This window comes from Mytilus trossulus, chromosome 14, assembly GCF_036588685.1.
Source record: "Mytilus trossulus isolate FHL-02 chromosome 14, PNRI_Mtr1.1.1.hap1, whole genome shotgun sequence".
Taxonomy (NCBI): Eukaryota; Metazoa; Mollusca; class Bivalvia; order Mytilida; family Mytilidae; genus Mytilus; species Mytilus trossulus.
In genome coordinates, this window is record NC_086386.1 from 71,997,942 (window position 1) to 72,016,270 (window position 18,329).

General features: G+C 32.5%; 1 protein-coding gene across 1 annotated transcript in view; it reads left to right on the top strand.

Moving 5' to 3' along the window:
• The window catches only part of LOC134695723 (uncharacterized), an 81,742-nt gene that overhangs the window by 56,707 nt on the left and 6,706 nt on the right, over positions 1–18,329 (top strand). Inside the window, exon 3 of the mRNA XM_063557109.1 lies at positions 10,289–10,658. Coding sequence (XP_063413179.1) covers positions 10,289–10,658 — 370 coding nt within the window. The remainder of the gene's footprint in view (positions 1–10,288; positions 10,659–18,329) is intronic.

Sequence of the window (18,329 nt, forward strand, 5' to 3'; positions counted from 1 at the left end):
AGGTGTCCTATTATATATCTTCATGAAAAAAATAGGGAGATGTGGTATGATTGCCATTGAGACAACTATCCACCGAGGGTCAAATGAAGTGGATTTAAGCAGTTTTATTCAATCGCTCGGCTTTCAGAACGAGAAAAAACCATACCGTATGGTAAGCTGTCATTTTCATAATAAACTCACATTACAATCATGTTTTGTTCCACAAAGTTTAGGATAACATGTTTCTAATATTTCTTTTTAACACCTTTTTAAATGAACCTCATAAAAATAAGTGTTGGTCACTATACCCATACATTAAACTATCATTTTCAACATGGCCTTTTTAACATTCCTGACACACAGACTACTACCTTGTTCGGTAGAAGTACTTCGTTCTATATTAAATTCATAAAGTACATAATCAAAGTTAATTGATATTGTTTAAACTCTTAATTCAAATTTGCATGTAAGAAAGAAATTTATGAACATCACCTTTAACACCTTTTGGGGTTAAATTACTGTTTTTGGAGAATGTTATGATTGGTACAAAATAAAGTAGGTAAAATTATCTTCTTAAAATGAGGTCTGAATGTGATAATGTATAAAAAAGAGATAGATTTAATTGATATGTTTTTCAGATGCATGCTTGCATCAAATGTTTAAACAGGCGAATAGTATATCATAGTATATCATATACCGATATCAATGGTAGTTAGTATATAAAAGTAACTTGTGTGAATATAGAACCATGAATAAATCAAGGTAAGATTATTTTATTACTTTGTCATAGGTTCGTCGCTACTTTTCAAATCATATGAACTAAAACACTTAATAATTTTTATGATTTTTCAATTTTATTTAATGAAAGATATTCGAAATTTTGAATTATAATCCGCTTTTAAATTGAACAAAACTTTTAAATCGTTGACACAAAACATGACTTATCGTTTCAATAGGACTGAATAAATTTGTCTGCATATTTGTTTTAAATTACGATCATATATACAAGTGTATTTGTAATTTGATATTTGACTCTACTTCAATTCAATTATTGGAAATCATACATGTGCATGTATGTACCAATTCTCAGACCAATACTTTTCTAGGAGATCTTATTAGTCTTTAAGAGTGTCTGGATAGGAGTCTTACATTTCTGTATTTTTTAAACTATTTTCTCTATTTGTTTATAAAATGTGTCTGTTATTCTCTATTCGTTATATTTTAGAACCCCATTATTTTCTATTCTTTTTTTTTTTTTTTGTATATTTTCTCTATTTCTTTCTATTGTTGCCCTTTCTTTTTGTCTATTGTTGTCTATTCTGTAAACCCTATCCACATCATCCCTTAGCTAACGTCCGATATCTCCGGTGCATCAGACACCGTCACTTCTTATCATTCAAGGCTATACAAGCTTAAAGTTGTGCCCATGTCAATTTCATAGAAAAGTAAAGACAAAGGCAGGCGAACTAAACCAAAAACAGGGGTGATCTAATGTGCTCTGAAAGAGTATGTAGATCCTGTTCCACAGGTGGTACCGATTGTCGTTTTGGTTTGGTTTTAATATTTTCATGGTGTTGTCAATTTAGTTGACTGTAGGCCAATGATTTTGATTGTTTCTATGGTTAATCAAGGTCGACTTCGAGTCCTTCAACATCTTATTTTTTATTGATTGATGAATCGAATTCGTTCTGAATATGTATGAAATACTTGTCACTAGACGTTAAGTAACTATTAAATTCTATCAATTCTTCAGTCAAGCAAGATCGGTTAGTTCTGTAAATCGAATTAAAGTAAAAATCAAGGGAAGGCAGACTTATTCTTGATAATCCTTTACTTTCTAATCACACCTATGATACGAAAATGAACCATAGAGACTGATGAGATTGGTTGATATAGTATAATAGGCACAAGCAAGCACGATAAGACGTATTGACGTGCGTCTTCGATATGCAATATTTGTCATTTTGCTGAAAGGATAGACTGTTATTTGAAACTTCATGAACCTAAACACTTCCGGGTGCGGGATATTTTCGTTGCGTTGAAGACCCATTGGTGGCCTTCTGCTGCTATCTGCTATATATATCTTCTCTTTGGTCCGGATGTGTTCAGACTCTCTTTGACATATTCCCCATTTCCTTTCTCAATTTTATCTTTTTTTTTCTTCTAAAAAACTTATAATAGCATTTTTATAATTTAACAAATAACATTTGAGAGGTTTATTGTGACTACAAATTTGAATTCATTCAATAGCACGTTTGATACAAATTATGTACAATAAAAAATAAAATCACAAAAATACTGAACTTAGAGGAAAATCTAATCGGAAAGTACATAATCAAATGGCAAAATCAAATAACAAAACACATCAAAAACGAATGGACAATGTACAATTTTACATCTATAAATTTTTGCGCGTATACAGTCCCATAATTGTATACAGTTTCACGGGTTGTAAATGCAACGTATTTGTATTGCAAATGTGCAATAAGTAATTGAAAACTCAATACTTTAGCTTTAGCTTTCTATTTAAGTGAATTTTGTATTCAGAAAATTTGTTCAAGTACTAATACATGTATTAAATAAACCTTCTAAACCGTTATATTTACAAGTTACGCCTGACAAATTATTTGCATAAAAATTCATAATAAAGTACTAGTATTGCATCATCGAAGTGAATTAACTTTGATCTTGGAACATCTGTTATTGTGCAACTCCTACATCTTACTGAATCAATTTTATGAATGAAAATACCAAAACAAATCATTAAATGAATGAATAGCATACGCATATTTATGTACTACTTGCTTGTATGGTATTGATATCAACAAATATGTGTAGCGGCGCCTTTTCAAAACTCAATCTTAAAAGGTAAAATATTTGTGTCGTTATATTAATATTTTGTTTTTTATATCTTTGAATAGTATAATACACATTGTGCAGTTGATCAAGATTAAATTTGAAGTACCGCTGTGCATTGGGTGTATAAATCGCGTGGTGCAACATCCGAGGAATAAATCAACGGTCCGTTAATACAAAAAAGGGGGGGGGGGTTGAATGTGAAAAGAGCCAGAAATGAAATTAAAAATTAAGAACCGATAAAAATTTCTGGTAAAAGATAACGAACTTGGTAAGTATATTAACACATTTTTAGTTTTCATTACAAATACAAAGACGTTTCATACGATTCCGTACTTTTTCAGAGTGGTCGAGCCATTCCAATGGATATTTTTCTTTCCTTATAAAATGGAATATTATGACTGCACGTGCTCTTCGTGACAAAATTAAAGAAATGTAAAGTAAAACAAACGGAAGTCGTGATGTTACTCGTAATTTCATGGTTGTAACATAAAAATGTAATTATATAAGAAAATGCATCTTTTTGTAATTTTATATGGTTATAAAAGAATGTGCACACATTTTCGCGTTTCGTTCAAAACATTCTCCGGTCAAGGCTCTTACGGCCCCATAATAATATAAAGAATAAAAAAGACTTTAAACACATTTAGTATTTTTCGAAAAGGTTACTAATATTTACCATGTCAAAAGCTTGTACATGTATACAATCCAATCCTGTTTGGAATTTTCGTTGAAATCTAGAAGCTTTAACCCAATTTTTAATAAAAACTCAAATAGTTAGGGGAAAAACATGGGCTGATCACCGTATAGGAAACTACTTAAATTGGTCAATACGCGAGGACAGTGGTGTTAAATTTGAATGCTTAAGATTAATGTTTCAACACGGCAGCCCACTAAACACTATTCTTTACAGCAAACAGCTAAAGTGTACATTTACTGAAGACTTACTTTTGAGAGCCTCGTTAAACACCCTTCATAAGAAAGGTGTACTGGGTTTGTCGGTACGAAAAAGAGGGACCTTAAAAACATAGTTGAACTATACTAAAACTGACGCAAATTAATATAAAACAAAAGAACTAAAAAAAGGATGCCTACAATATGAAAATTATTGTCACATTTGAAATGACAAACATTCAATATGTAGACGTTCATATGTTAAAATAAACAAAATATGACGCGTACAAAATTAAAACTAAATAAACGAAACGTGACGCGTACCAAATTAAAACTAAACAAAGGGAGAGTTTACAATCTGAAAAAGGTTGTCACATTTGTAAAAGAAAAACACCCAATGTGTAGACGTTTATATAGAATTAAAAACTGTAGACACTTGTCAACATGCAATGTAATTATGATATGAGTCTGTTGACATACTAAAAGCTTTTATGTTTTTCATTTTACATTTCCGCATACAAACCATTAAACTTTCGACATTGGGTTTTTAAATGACCTCTAAAACTGTTACTTTCTCCTTTTGAAGATTGCGTCATAATTTATGATATTATATAACAATGGTACATATGTCACTCTGTATGTTATTACATTGCATCATGGGAGTTATTTATAACGTGCTAGGTAAGACATGTGATTTTTTTTTAACGAAACGATATCTACAATATGTATGTATTTAAATTTGGATTTGATGAGAGAAAACTATTCAATCAATTCATGTTATTTATGTATGTATTAGTTTAAGTTACATGCATTTGTCTGGTCACATATTACGCATTTGTTCAAATAGAAAAAAAACATTTATTTTTCTAAATGTTAGTTTAGTTAAACATATTGATATATATTTATTAAATTAAATCGTGATAGTTTTTTTTACAACTATCATGTTTGAATGGCTTATTGGTAATCTCACAGCTAACTTAATTTTAAATTAAGTGTAATTTTATACTTCAAAAATTGTTTTGTTTGTAAACTGAACACGCTTTATGGTGTTGGGGGTAATGGTTCGCCTCCTATTGAGGGAGAAAAAGAGATATCAAAGGGAATATACAAAACTGGTAATGATGACGCAACAACGGAAGTTCTTTTTCTAATTCTGTATTTTCAAATTCCCGTAATTGACCATGTAATTAGAAAGCATTCATTTTTAAAAGGGCATTTATTTTTCATTGACAATTCAGAGCTAGCAGAAAGAGCAAATTTATCTGTGCGAAATGTGCGTAACCTTATTTAAAAAAGTTTTATCAAATCTTTAATTTACATTTGTCCTTTTTATTTGTCACACTTAGCTAAAAACGTTTGAAAGCAGTAGTTGTTTTTCACTCAAAACTGGGTAAAACGCCGATATATCACTTTGAACTTATTATGCTTTGCGTGGGCAGAACCAAATTTGTCTGGTAAAGTCCCAGTCAACCATTGACAAAGAACCAGTTTACAATTGACAAAGGGAGGTGATTTATGTTTAAGGTGTGTAAAAGAATCAAATCGATCTTGTCAAGTGGACTATATTCCTGCCCATACATGGTCGGCTTCACTTCCGCTTTGAAAATCATTTTATTTTTATTTTTTACAATTTAGCAAATTAGCAAATCATCTTATTTTTTTAAGCAAATAATTTGCAATATTTAAGGGGTACATACCACCTTAAGGAGTTAACTCTTTGAAAATCAACTGAACGTTTTTTATCAAAAACCTTTAGTAAAGAGAAACAAAGCGATATACCTAGTGCTTGTCAAAATGCTAGGTTTCAAATGAAACTCCTGTAAGTTGTGTGTTTCAAATTACTTGAAATGTTGAATTTTACTAAAATTAAACGAGTCAAATCTATTTTAGTCAAAGTGATTGGTACCCCTTAAGGGTTCAAACAGAAATACTGTTTTCTCTAGTTTTGATCAGGATGCCCCCATATGGAGTGAAATGGAATTTGTGAATGTATAAATGAAGGTCAAAATCTATATTCGACAGTCATAAGTGACGAACAAGATACCAGGGACGAAAATAGCCGAGATTATGTCTAAAATTCCCACAGTTATCAATACACTGTCAATCTCACAGCTGGTGTTATTGACATTTCATAACATATGTGTACATGCACTTTTACGTGTAAGTCGTAGTATATTATGCATACTTGCAAAATGGAGGAATTATAAAGTATTATTAAAACAATAAATAACGAGTATATTGATATCACATGAGTTGCCTTGAAACGAAGATCAAACATCGGACGTTATATTAGAGGACAAACTAGCTAGAGGACAAGGCACTTGATACCAAGTTACTCCTAATTCGGGAGCAAGCTTGACATAAGACGATTTTGTTGTTGCCAGTAGCAACATGACGGGTATACCGTTAAGCTAGCAGGATCTTTAATCATTCCGAAGTAAATGATAACGTTTAAGTGGGTTTTGTGTTCCTCCTTTTTATACTTTTTTTGTAGTGTTTTGTAGATGAAGTTTGTCTTTTAATCGTTTATCGCCAATGTCCGACTTGTGATTTTTGATTAGGGCAATTGGTATATTCAGCCTTTTTAAGGTTTGGTGGCGTGTTTGGTTTTCACTTACTGCAGATTTATTTTTGTTTAGGTTTTCTTTTAGGCATTATTTCAGGAGTCTCCGATTTTTTGTTACCTGTACTATATGAATGTAAGTAAAACGAAAATTAAAAATAAAGAGGCAGCGCAATACTCCCATTTATAAAGTTAAAAATAAAGCTATGTAAGTTTAAGTAAGTAAACGTTCAATTTCAGTATACATGTAAGAATTATAAAATGTATGTTGAAAACAACAACAACACACCTTGTAGGTATAATTACTTAATAGCCAGATTAAAGACATTACTGCGTTACGTAACTGTTGTATTAATTGTATATGCTATATAGATATACGAAGATGTACTTTAATTTGAGTATGTAAACACAAGCTTCTTTTTAACAACTACTGCAGATGTGCATATTCAAACGTTCATTGACATTTTATCGGAGATACATCAGAAAAAGTGAAAGTCATATTTGTCTTGGAGAGGTGTTCTGGTGCATTGTGGGAACTTGAATTTCAGTTACGCCAATTATCGAGTCCCGTAGCGTTATATTCCTGCATTCTATAAACAATTAAAACATATATGATTGTATACGATACGTATCTTGATATATCATGTGAAAAAGAAGCTGGTGTATTACGTAATGCTGAGCACTGTGCTCAGATGCCTCATTCATAAGCTATGTCTAGATGTCTCATTCATAATGTACAATGTTTACATGTATTCTTATATTATCCATATTTGAAATTCTTTAAAACGATTCGCATTTTCCAGTAGGAATGGGTGTAGAATAATCCGAGTCACTACGATGACGTATTTATTTTATTTCCCTTTCAAATTTCTTATTTATAAATGAGTTTTATTTTAAAAGGATTGATGTTAGACAGACATACTATCAATTGACTTTTGTATTTGTGCAAGTGTTGAGACTGGCAAAGGCACTCGTTTAAACAACTTAGTTTTCTCGTTTGAAATGTTTTACAGTTGACATTTCAAGGCCTTTTATAGCTAGCTATGCACTTTTAGTTTTGATTATTGTTGAGGGCCATACATCGACCTTCCCATTCCATTGTTGCTAACCTTTTTCATCATTTTGTCTCTGATGGAGGGTTGTCTCATTGACAATTATACCACATCTCCTTATTTCCATAGAACATATTGTAAAATTAAGTACGGAAGTTGGGAATGTGCCAACGAGGAAGCTCAGACCAAAGTGCAGATGCCCAATGCCACCAATGAGTCTTCAACACAGAGAGTAAACCCCGCTCTCCGAGGCTTACTTCAACTGACATCCAATCACAAATGTGTACACTAGTTCAGTGAAAAATGGACGTCATACTAAACTCCGAAACATACAAATGAACTAAAATTTAAAAAATAGTACATATTGTGTAGACATCTGTCTAATACTGAAGACTTTCTGTTACCGTCTAGGTATCGTTTGTCTATGTAATCCGTTTGGTTGAATTTCATTGGTGTATAATCAAGAATTTATTTACTTTAATTCAGTACTTTTTCTTAAATAATCTTGACAATAGAAACATTAAAAGATACATTTTAACATAAACGTTAAGGTTATGTTCTTGCTTCATACATGTACAATTGTTTATGTGTCTATCCCTTCCGTCTACAAGCTGGTATTTACACACAAGAATTCAAAATTACATCATAATACGACTTAATCGTCATAATACTTCAATCTGTAGTACATGCTATTTAAGCGGGATATTAAAGATGTGCTCTTCTCAAATATAGCGAGGATAAACTTTCAACCTCTATACAAGGTGATAACAATCAGCCATATTATTTTTACGAGAGCTGAATGAATATCTTACAATTTAAAGTTTAATTCCGTATTTTGAGAAACAAAGCTACTTGAAGAACTTCTTTCATATCAAGGTAAACAACCAACTTTACATCGCGAACAAATATGCCATTGCAATTAAGACCTATGTAAATATAATGAACTCGTCATAACAACATTAAATGTAGAACTCAGTTTTTGACAATTTTTTTTAGAATTCATTGTCAGATATATTTTGTAATTAGTTGATAGGTAAAAAGTAAAAATATTGTACTCTAAGGAAAATTCAAAACAGAATATCCTATATCAAATGTCAAACTCAAAAGCTCAAACACTTAAAACGATTGGAACCAGTATTTGTTCTTCAATGTCCAGTTGTAGGGTAATCGAAGTCTGGCTTAGACATCCCCTCAAACCGGAACAGACGGTAATCTTAATTTGAATTGAAATGATAAGCATGTATACCATGTTAAAAGTTTAAATTGATAAAAGTAGATTGCTTTACACACTGATTACACAAGGCTTCGGATATAATGTCTTCATTTCAAACTTTGGTTTTCAAGCAGTACTTCCGAATGGTAGTCCTCCCGAAGTGTAAAATAGTTCTATTCTTATTGGTGCTCTAATATTTCTTGTTACAGCAATCAAAAGTGAAATTACAACAAAACAAACTGATCTGTTAATCAATTTTCGGTGGTAAATTTAACCGCAGTGTAACTTATTATCAATAAATGAGTGTAACTATTTTGTACATCAATAACAGAAGCAACATGTTTTTCGATCAGCATGTAAACTGCACGAGATGGCATGATATAAATATTATCTCGTCTGATTATAAATCCAATTAAAACATTATAAATACCGTACACCAATAATAATTATAGATCTGGAATGATGAATTAGTCATACAGAAAATATGTTTTTGTTTCAAACCTTCCTTTCAAATTTTAATTACTTGTAAACATTTTGTATAAGTGGTGAAAACGAGTTCAATTTTGCGACATTGTACTGGTTTCTACCCTATACATTTACAAGTTGTAGACTTCTGTGTCATTTGGTCTCTGGGTTAGATATAAACAAGATTGTGTCCCAAGTACACGGATGCCCCACTCGCACTATCATTTGCTGTGTTCAGTGGACCGTGAAACTGGAGTAAAAACTCTAATTTGGCATTTAAATTAGAAAGATCATATCATAGGGAACATGTGTACTAAGTTTCAAGTTGATTGGACTTCAACTTTATCAACAACTACCTTGACCAAAATTTAACCTGAAGCGGGACAAACGAACGAACGGAGCCACAGACCAGAAAACATAATGTACCTCTACTATCGTAGATGGGGCATAAAAAGAAGATGAGGTATAAATGACAATGAGACAATTTTCCACAAGAGACCAAAATGACACAGAAATTAACAACAATAGGTCGTCGTAAGGCCTTCAACAATGAATAAAGCCCATACCGCATAGTGGGCTATTAAAGACAAATAGATAAAAAAAAACAGCATCTTTCTTTCATTGCTTTTATCTACAAAATTATGTTTTAAAACAGTCATGCCTTTCTTAATCCGCTGTCTGTGTAGTCCAAACAAAATAAAACAAGCTTTAGAAAAAATAACGTTTATGTGATCTGCTTAGAAATTTGCTTAGAGAATACATGTAGGTAAATATTTGATTATTGTTACAATACATTCGGAATTACCTATATTGATACTGTTATCATTACTAACGATATTTCTCTCGCCATCAGTACAAAATGCAACACAATCAGGCAAGATGCCATTGTCTGACCCGTAGAGACTGCCAATGTTTTTATTCCGGTTAGATAAACCCTGTTTAGTGTAGGTGTATTTTTTTATTCTCTGATAACGGACTTTTTTGTTTCGTGGATAGATAGCCATGTAGTGATACAAAGAATCAATTCATGTATTTTTACAATTAAGATGATCGTATGTATTACATATGACACGGAGAAAGCCTAATTTGTTTTTACTTTAGGTAATTTTATATTACGTATAATTTTCAAATTAGTTGAAAAATGATCTCGCTGTGAAAACGAGAAAATTACTACAAATGTGTATTTAAGTAACTCTGTAAGGTCTTTTTGTAATCGAAAATTGAAAAACATGACTTCGCAACTTTAAATTTATTTTCTAATTTTAGGATCAGAGACGGAACAGCGCCGCAACATTCCCAGGACGATTCAGCTATATCATATGGAATATATAGTTCATTAAATAACACATGTAATAAATGTTGTAATCGTGATTGTGAGAATAGTTTCATTCATATAGATAAAATATATCATCAAAAATTTATACCTGCACAAAACACGTGTTGGGATTGTAATACACTAAGACGATATTCGGTCAAGCCTAAAATGTTCCGGACTTTAGGTCACTGTGTTTTGTTTGTATTGTTTGTTTTTACTTGTTTTGGAATATTATATGGAAATTCAACACGACAAAACAAAACATTCATCAGTGAAGGTGATAATGAAATAGATCTTGGAGGACCATCAAAATTTCAAGTCGTAAGTATATTGTATATGTTTATATAGTTTAATTATTTTTCAATCAGAGCAACACGACGGGTGCAAACATATCGGAGCAGGAACTGCTTCATCGTCAAATGTATCTGAGTGAATCCATTTAGGCCTATTTCGGTATGCGGTTCATCTAGAGCTATCTCCATTTCTGTTTTACTACTATTATATTGTTATATGGGCTGTTGTTTGACTAATCCCGTTACGCAAACAATCGGTTCAATTAGGGGGAGGGGTTACACTAGTAATTAAAGTGGTCTCGCGATAATCGTTTCATATGCCATTATCACCATCAAAATTTTCAGTTGGTACAAGGAGATAAAAAAAAAGCCAATTGTAACATTTGATTCGTTTTATGTAGCATCGCTTTCGATGTATCTTGCAATTGAGCATCATATGTACTAGTCTGTGCGTCCGTTCGTCCATCCGATATCAAATAACAGGTTTTGTTTTTGATGTAAAGAATCCCAAGAAGAACGATACGATTTCACTGAGATTTTAGATGAGACAACTTTCTACCAATAATTAACTATGACGTTGAGGACCACCGCTCTATCCCTCAGTCACCCTTGGTGTCAAAATGATTTATGTGACTGGTCTTACAAGTTAAGCTTGATTAGTGCCATTGAGACAGCTCTTCATCAAAGTTACAACTTGTGAAAGTAAACCATTAAAGGTCAAAGTACGGTCCTCAACCCAGAGCATTGGCTCACATGTAACACCAAGCTACAACGGGTCCTTTAAGTTGCATGCATTGATTCTGTGTTTATACAAAAAGTCACAGCAATGCGAAAAGTGCACTAATTAACTGCATAGTTATATGCAATTAAAATTTTTGCTAACTTATTGCATATTTCAATTTTCCTTTTCTTGTATTACAGTTTGTTCAATAATTATATGCCATGAATCCTTAAGGTTAGAACGGTGTATTTGAAATAAAGCATTATATAATTAAAACAAACATTATAAAACACTTAACATATATTAGGGTAATAAACTGCAGTATATTTTGAAACTACAAAATTTTAGAATCAGGAAAGTTCGTCAAAAAAATCACGGGCTACACTGTATTGCCATTATCGAAAATGACGCTACTTTTGAATTTCTTAACATGGCCTCGATTGACTTTGCCGTCGTCTTCGCTAGCCACGGGTTAGCTCCTAGAGAAGGAGAGGGGATCATTACCCTTGGCTATCGAAGATGACTTTGACGTAAATTGATCAACACTCAATGAACTGGTTCTACGTTATAAACAAAAAAAATCTGAAAAATATTTTGCATAATTTTGAATACATTTTCTATATAAATACATATGCAGTACTATACATGGCTAGACTGAAGGCTTAGTTCGACCTTCACCTTATCATTCACTTTGTATTTGACAAGGTGACTTAATTACTTATCTTAAAATTGCGTAACCACAAACACAATAAATGTCATCTCGTTACGAAAATAAATTCCCTACTTATAAAGGGGTAAGCAGTATCTAAGACTCTGTTTAAATATCGTTTGAAGTTAGTGTTATATAAAAAAATAAAATTTATTTCTCTATTTATTTTCACTGAAAATGAACACACTTTAAATAACTCATAGCTGATAATACCATATACTTATATACTGTGAGGTCTAACAACATTTCAGGCGGGAAAGTCAGTTAGAAAGCCTGAACCTGAATCTAAGAATAGAAATTTAACTTCCTCCTTCTATAACTAGAAGATGTGTTTCCCTACCCTTAAGTGCACATACAAAATGAACAGTGGTTGTCGTTTGTTTATATGTGGCATGCAGCATATTTGTTTTTCGTTCATTTTTTTTATATAGATAAGGCCGTTAGTTTTCTCGTTTGAATTGTTTTACATTGACTTTTCGGGGCCCTTTATACCTGACTATGCGGTATGGGCTTTGCTCATTGTTGAAGGCCGTACGGTGACCTATAGTTGTTAATGTCTGTGTAAATTTTGTCTCTTGTGGACAGTTGTTTCATTGGCAATCATACCACATCTTTTTTATATAGACAAACCAGTCTTTTATTCAAATATACCACTTTCCTAAAATAAAATGAAAAAATATGCAAAGGGTCACAATTAACTCATGGGTAAGAAAAAATGTCGAGGTATTGATGTACCTTAAAATTTCCAATTCGTAGCCATTTACATAATTTTTGCGATGCTCTTTTCCACTTTTTATACATTCTCGAAACAGAGAGATAAGAGACTTGAAAAGGGGGGTTACTTATGTTATGAGTGGTTGAGATCGTAATTTGGAATATGCCACTACTTCAATATTGGTGATATATCATTAGTTTTAGAAAATTCAACGAAATATATATGATACATGTAATAGGATGCTGATTACAATTATTGGGATTATTTCCATTGGCTGTTTGTGTATCCGTTCTTATTGATTATTAATTTTTTCTACATATTTCATGTTTTGTAAGCGTATCTGTAATATCTCTCGCTTGACGTTCAGCAATTCACGAATCGTCGCTCTCTTTGCTCTCATTTCGTAACATGCATACTAAAAGAAAGATAAATTTCCAAATCATTCATAAAATTAATGAAGCATATTTCGTTAATTATATAAGTACCTGTGAAGTTTAAAAATAGTTACAGTTTTATTCGACAGTTCCTTTGAATCAATGACATCGTATACAATTTATGACGAACTAATGGCGATTTTGGCCCTTTTGCATCATTCCAATCTTAAGATGAAACAAAGTTATTGCTAATAAAAATTACGGAGTGTGTAAATTGGTGCCGTAATAAAAAAGGCATGTTGAAGCAGACCTAAACATACGTTCACCTTTCATGACGTCCTCACTTCTAATTCGCTTGATAGATAATTATTTTGCCACAGACATATATAAACAATGAATGCTACGATGACAAAAACATTATTGCCTACACTGTTTATATAGGGCACCTCCCATTTGTCATTTTTATTCTTAGTTTCTAGAACGGAAAGATCGAAAAGACCAACAGTTGCACGATAGATATTTCAATGCTCATTACCGTTGAAATGTACAATAATCAATGCAATCGTGTTTTTTTTTTAAAGCAGGTTTAGAGGCAGATTTAAGGGCTGTCTTATTGGGCTTCATATTTGATTAATGGATAGACTTTTTAAATATAAATACTCCGAACGATGACTTGCCAGCCCAATCCCCCTTTTTCAAAATCTTGAATACGCACCATAGTGATGAATAAATAATGAGGTTGCATCATCACTGGGACATCAGTTAATGCAGCGGAAATGAACACAGAAGCAGACGATAAGAAGAGAGAAGTGCAGACAAAGCCACGATAAATCTTGTGTTGAAATAATGAGAACAAAATTGGTTATCGTGCAGCATATGATGCAAAGTAACTCTCGTTGATCCAAAATACTTTTTATCTTATCGTAGCAATCTCATAGTAAAAATAAATAAATCTTTCTTTTATCCGATCATCAAAATCTTCACTTTACTAAAATCATTGAGAAATCTTTCTTTTCTCATTTACCTGCTATAAAACCTGCTTTTGATATAAGTGCAGATAGATCACTCCGACGCATATCGAACAAGTAACGTAACAACAGTATCTTTGCTAAGTGATTTTTAATGGAAATATTCTAAAAATATTTCATTTTAAATCATTTATTAATTGAGAGCCTTTATGCATATTTAATCCGGAACTTTTAATACTTTTAAATATGCATCTGTTTTCGGACATTAGAACATAACACTTAAAATCTGTGAAAAAAAAACCATTTGTGCAAAATAAGCAATGTCTTTATTTACATCTTTAATAATGTTGTTTTGTCAGTTGGGGAACTTGTAGTGAACATTCTGTATATGCCTGCCCTGATTCAGAAGCATGATTCGGTGGTTGTCGTTTATTCCTGTATACAGGTTAACTTTATTGTTTTTTACATAGATTATTGCATCTCAAATATGAAAAATTAAGTTGCTTCTGTCCTTTGTTCTGACGACTGCTTTAATTTTTTTTTGGGAAGTTACATTAATTCGTCTTCCAATTATAATTTGTAAATTCACATTGCGATAAGACGTGTCACGGTACTTGTCTATCCCAAATTCTTGTATTTGGTTTTGATGTTATTTTTGTTATTCTCGTGGGATTTTGTCTGATGCTTGGTCCGTTTCTGTGTGTGTTACTATAAGTTATATGGTTCGCTACTGACCCCATACGGATCCATAGAGGGTTAGTAAAATCCATAGGGGGTGAGGCCGGAGGCCGAGTCCCCTATGAATTTTATTCACCCTCTATGGATCCGTAGTGGGTCAGTACAGTTAACCGTATAACGAATTTATCGGACGCTGGACTTTTTCTGCGGCGTTTGGTTGAACAAAAAACCAATGAAACACAACAACATTAATAGATGTCGTGGCCATTAAAGCGTCACGAACCCCATATGAAACTTACTAACCCCATACGGTCTCATAGGGGGTCACCACGTGACAACGTTTAACCAATCACAACGTGATAATTCATCTGTGGTCCGATAATATAAGTTATATGGTTCGCTACTGACCCCCTACGGATCCATAGAGGGTTAGTAAAATCCATAGGGGGTGAGGCCGGAGTTGTGTCGTTGTTCTCCTCTAATATTTAATGCGTTTCCCTCGGTTTTAGTTTGTAACCCCGATTTTGTTGTTTTTTCCATGGATTTATGAGTTTTGAACAGCGGTATACTGCTGTTGCCTTTATTTATCTATTAAATGATCCAATTTCAATTAGTTATTCTTCTCTCCATGAGGAAATATTCCTTGTTTTCAAGAACATTGTATAGTTTGCACAGTCTGCCTTCTCGAGTTTTTTTTGTTGCAATTAGATTGTGTTCTTTTTTAATATCTACATTTTTAAGTTTAAGATTGTACATGTGGTCACTGACTATACGGAGTTGGATGAATTATATTTGTTTAAGAATACAAACTTTAAATTTTAGCGGTTTCTACACAATTTGAAAATGTTGTTTCAGGATAATAGTATTAAGACTTCTCTAACTGCATTAAATCTGCATATCTTTCTGCAGATTTTATCACATATCTTATTCAATTATGTCTAACTAACCGAAACTAATTTTTAATTTATTCTATTCTTCAAACATCCGTCTGTAACTATAAGTATGTAATTTGTTAAAAACGCCACTCAATTATTGTCAAATTATATATTATGTTTTATTTAAATGCAGTTTAAGTGTAACAGGTTAAAAACATTTTGTGCAAACATACAAGTTCATCGACACTTAAGGTTACTGCATGTATTATACTAACATCACTGTTTTGTTAAAGGTATTTATTCTAGAGATATAATAATATTTTTATAACTTTAAGGATATTTAAGAGATATTAAAAACGTTTACAGTCGGAAGATTCGAAAGGATACAAAAATATGACGATTAAATACAAAAACATAAAAATAGACGTATAAAATAAAAAAAAAAGAAGAATAACATATTAAATAAACAAACAAAAGAATTCAAAACAAATTTTAGATTGTATAACCCCCCCCCCCCCCAAAAAAAAACAAACAAAAAAAACAAACAAAAAAAACAACCCTCTTAAATCGGGAGGTGCATTTACACACACCTTCACTTCCATAATATTAAAAAAAGTTGTCCCTATATATTTTATATATATACAACTCGTCTAAACATCAACCCAACAATGTTAGATCTGTAAATCTGCTTTCGCAATTTTTTTGTTTTTCCCTCGCCCGGATTCGAACCCATGCTACTGAGATATCGTGACACCAAATCGCCTGCACTGCAGCCGTCCCGCTAGACCACACGACCACCTGGGCTTCACAAAAATAAAGCTTTCGGTGGCCGTGTGCTATATATATATATATATAGCCCAGGTGGTCGTGTGGTCTAGCGGGACGGCTGCAGTGCAGGCGATTTGGTGTCACGATATCACAGTAGCATGGGTTCGAATCCCGGCGAGGGAAGAACCAAAAATTTGCGAAAGCAAATTTACAGATCTAACATTGTTGGGTTGATGTTTAGACGAGTTATATATATATATATATACCAAAGTACAGTTGCGGATCCAGAACTTTTCACAAACGGGGGGAAAGGGGGGGAGGGGGTGCTGACTGATCTACGGGGGTCCGCTCCAGTTATGCTTCAGTGATTCCCTATATAATCAACGACATTTTTCCAACGAAAGGGGGGCTGGGCCACCCCAGGGCTCCCTATATCCGCAAGTGAAGTAATTAGCTTAGATAAAGACCCCTATCGTTGTAACGGTTAATGGATTAATCTTCATGTACAATTATAACTCAAATTGACAACATTAAAATACATTATTATGTTATTACTGTCTTGCATGTTTATCGTCGCACTCGATTCAGATATTGCCAAGACCCAACACAGTTACTAATTGCATCATTTTGAGAAAAGGTTAAAATTGCCACTAAGGCAACAACTATAATCTTGGTCGACGTGGAACAATGGAAGTTATGTAAGAGGTATCTGTTAGCGATTATACAGTAGAATATTTACGTTTTATAAATTACTGCTCCATTCATTCGTATAGAGGAATGCATTAAAGAACGTTTATGTTATAAGATTTTGTCATATAATCAGACTTCTACGCATACTCTCACTCATCCGCTAAACGTTTGATGTCAAAATCAACATTTCAGACATTCGTTGTAAAATGATTATATTACACGTTACAGTTGTCGAGCAAGCTCAATGAGTATTTCGACATGTTTCGCCTTGTGAAATACTTGTTATTTTAGCCTCTTTGACTTTAAGCTATAATCTTGCTGCTATAAACACACCTATTATACTTGAAGGATATTTAAACGTCAACATTTTGAAAATTTACACTGAACCATCACTATAACTATAAATTTGCATAATAGAAAATGAACAAGGATTACTAGAAGCTCAATTAAGGTAAACTTGAAGATTCAAAGAGTAACTATTTGATGCCAGAATATATCATAATGACAAAATAGTCTGAAAAAAAACCCATAAGTCATGTTTTTGTCAGTTTTCATACACCGCGTTTAAAAATCTCAGTAAAAGTTTATTTTTTGTCAGGATGATGCGTTGACGTGGAACCCGATATTGCGATAATCATATACATGTACCTTTTAAATTGTAGCTATAGGAAGCTGATTTTACAATATAATTGTTCTCAATTTGATTTGTTTCATAAGGGGATAGGACCGAACATTTACAAACACATTTAACCCCTCCAAATTATGTCCCTGTTCCAAATCAGCTCGAATCAGAAACCTATACTCCAATGAATTGTCGTTTATTGATGTCTTTCATATTTGGTTTAAAGTTGAAGGTATCCAATGCCATTATGTACTGCTATATATACTCTACTGTGCATGATGTCGCTGTATGGAGTTGCAGTCACCGATATTAGAAAGTATGACCGTATGATTTCTCTATATATATATCCAAATAATATATTCAATCCACATATTTATAACTGTTTATAAAAAATAGACAATAAGTTAGCACACTATTACTTATTTTCTTTAACTTACATGTTGTTTTGAAATTGTATTTTACTTTCAAAATACAAGACCGTTTGTATCGTTTTCTTATGCTGTACGTATTGCATCTCAAGGTCATTCTGATAACAGTATTATAGTAATTACCCTCTTGTTAAACTGTGAACATCAAGGT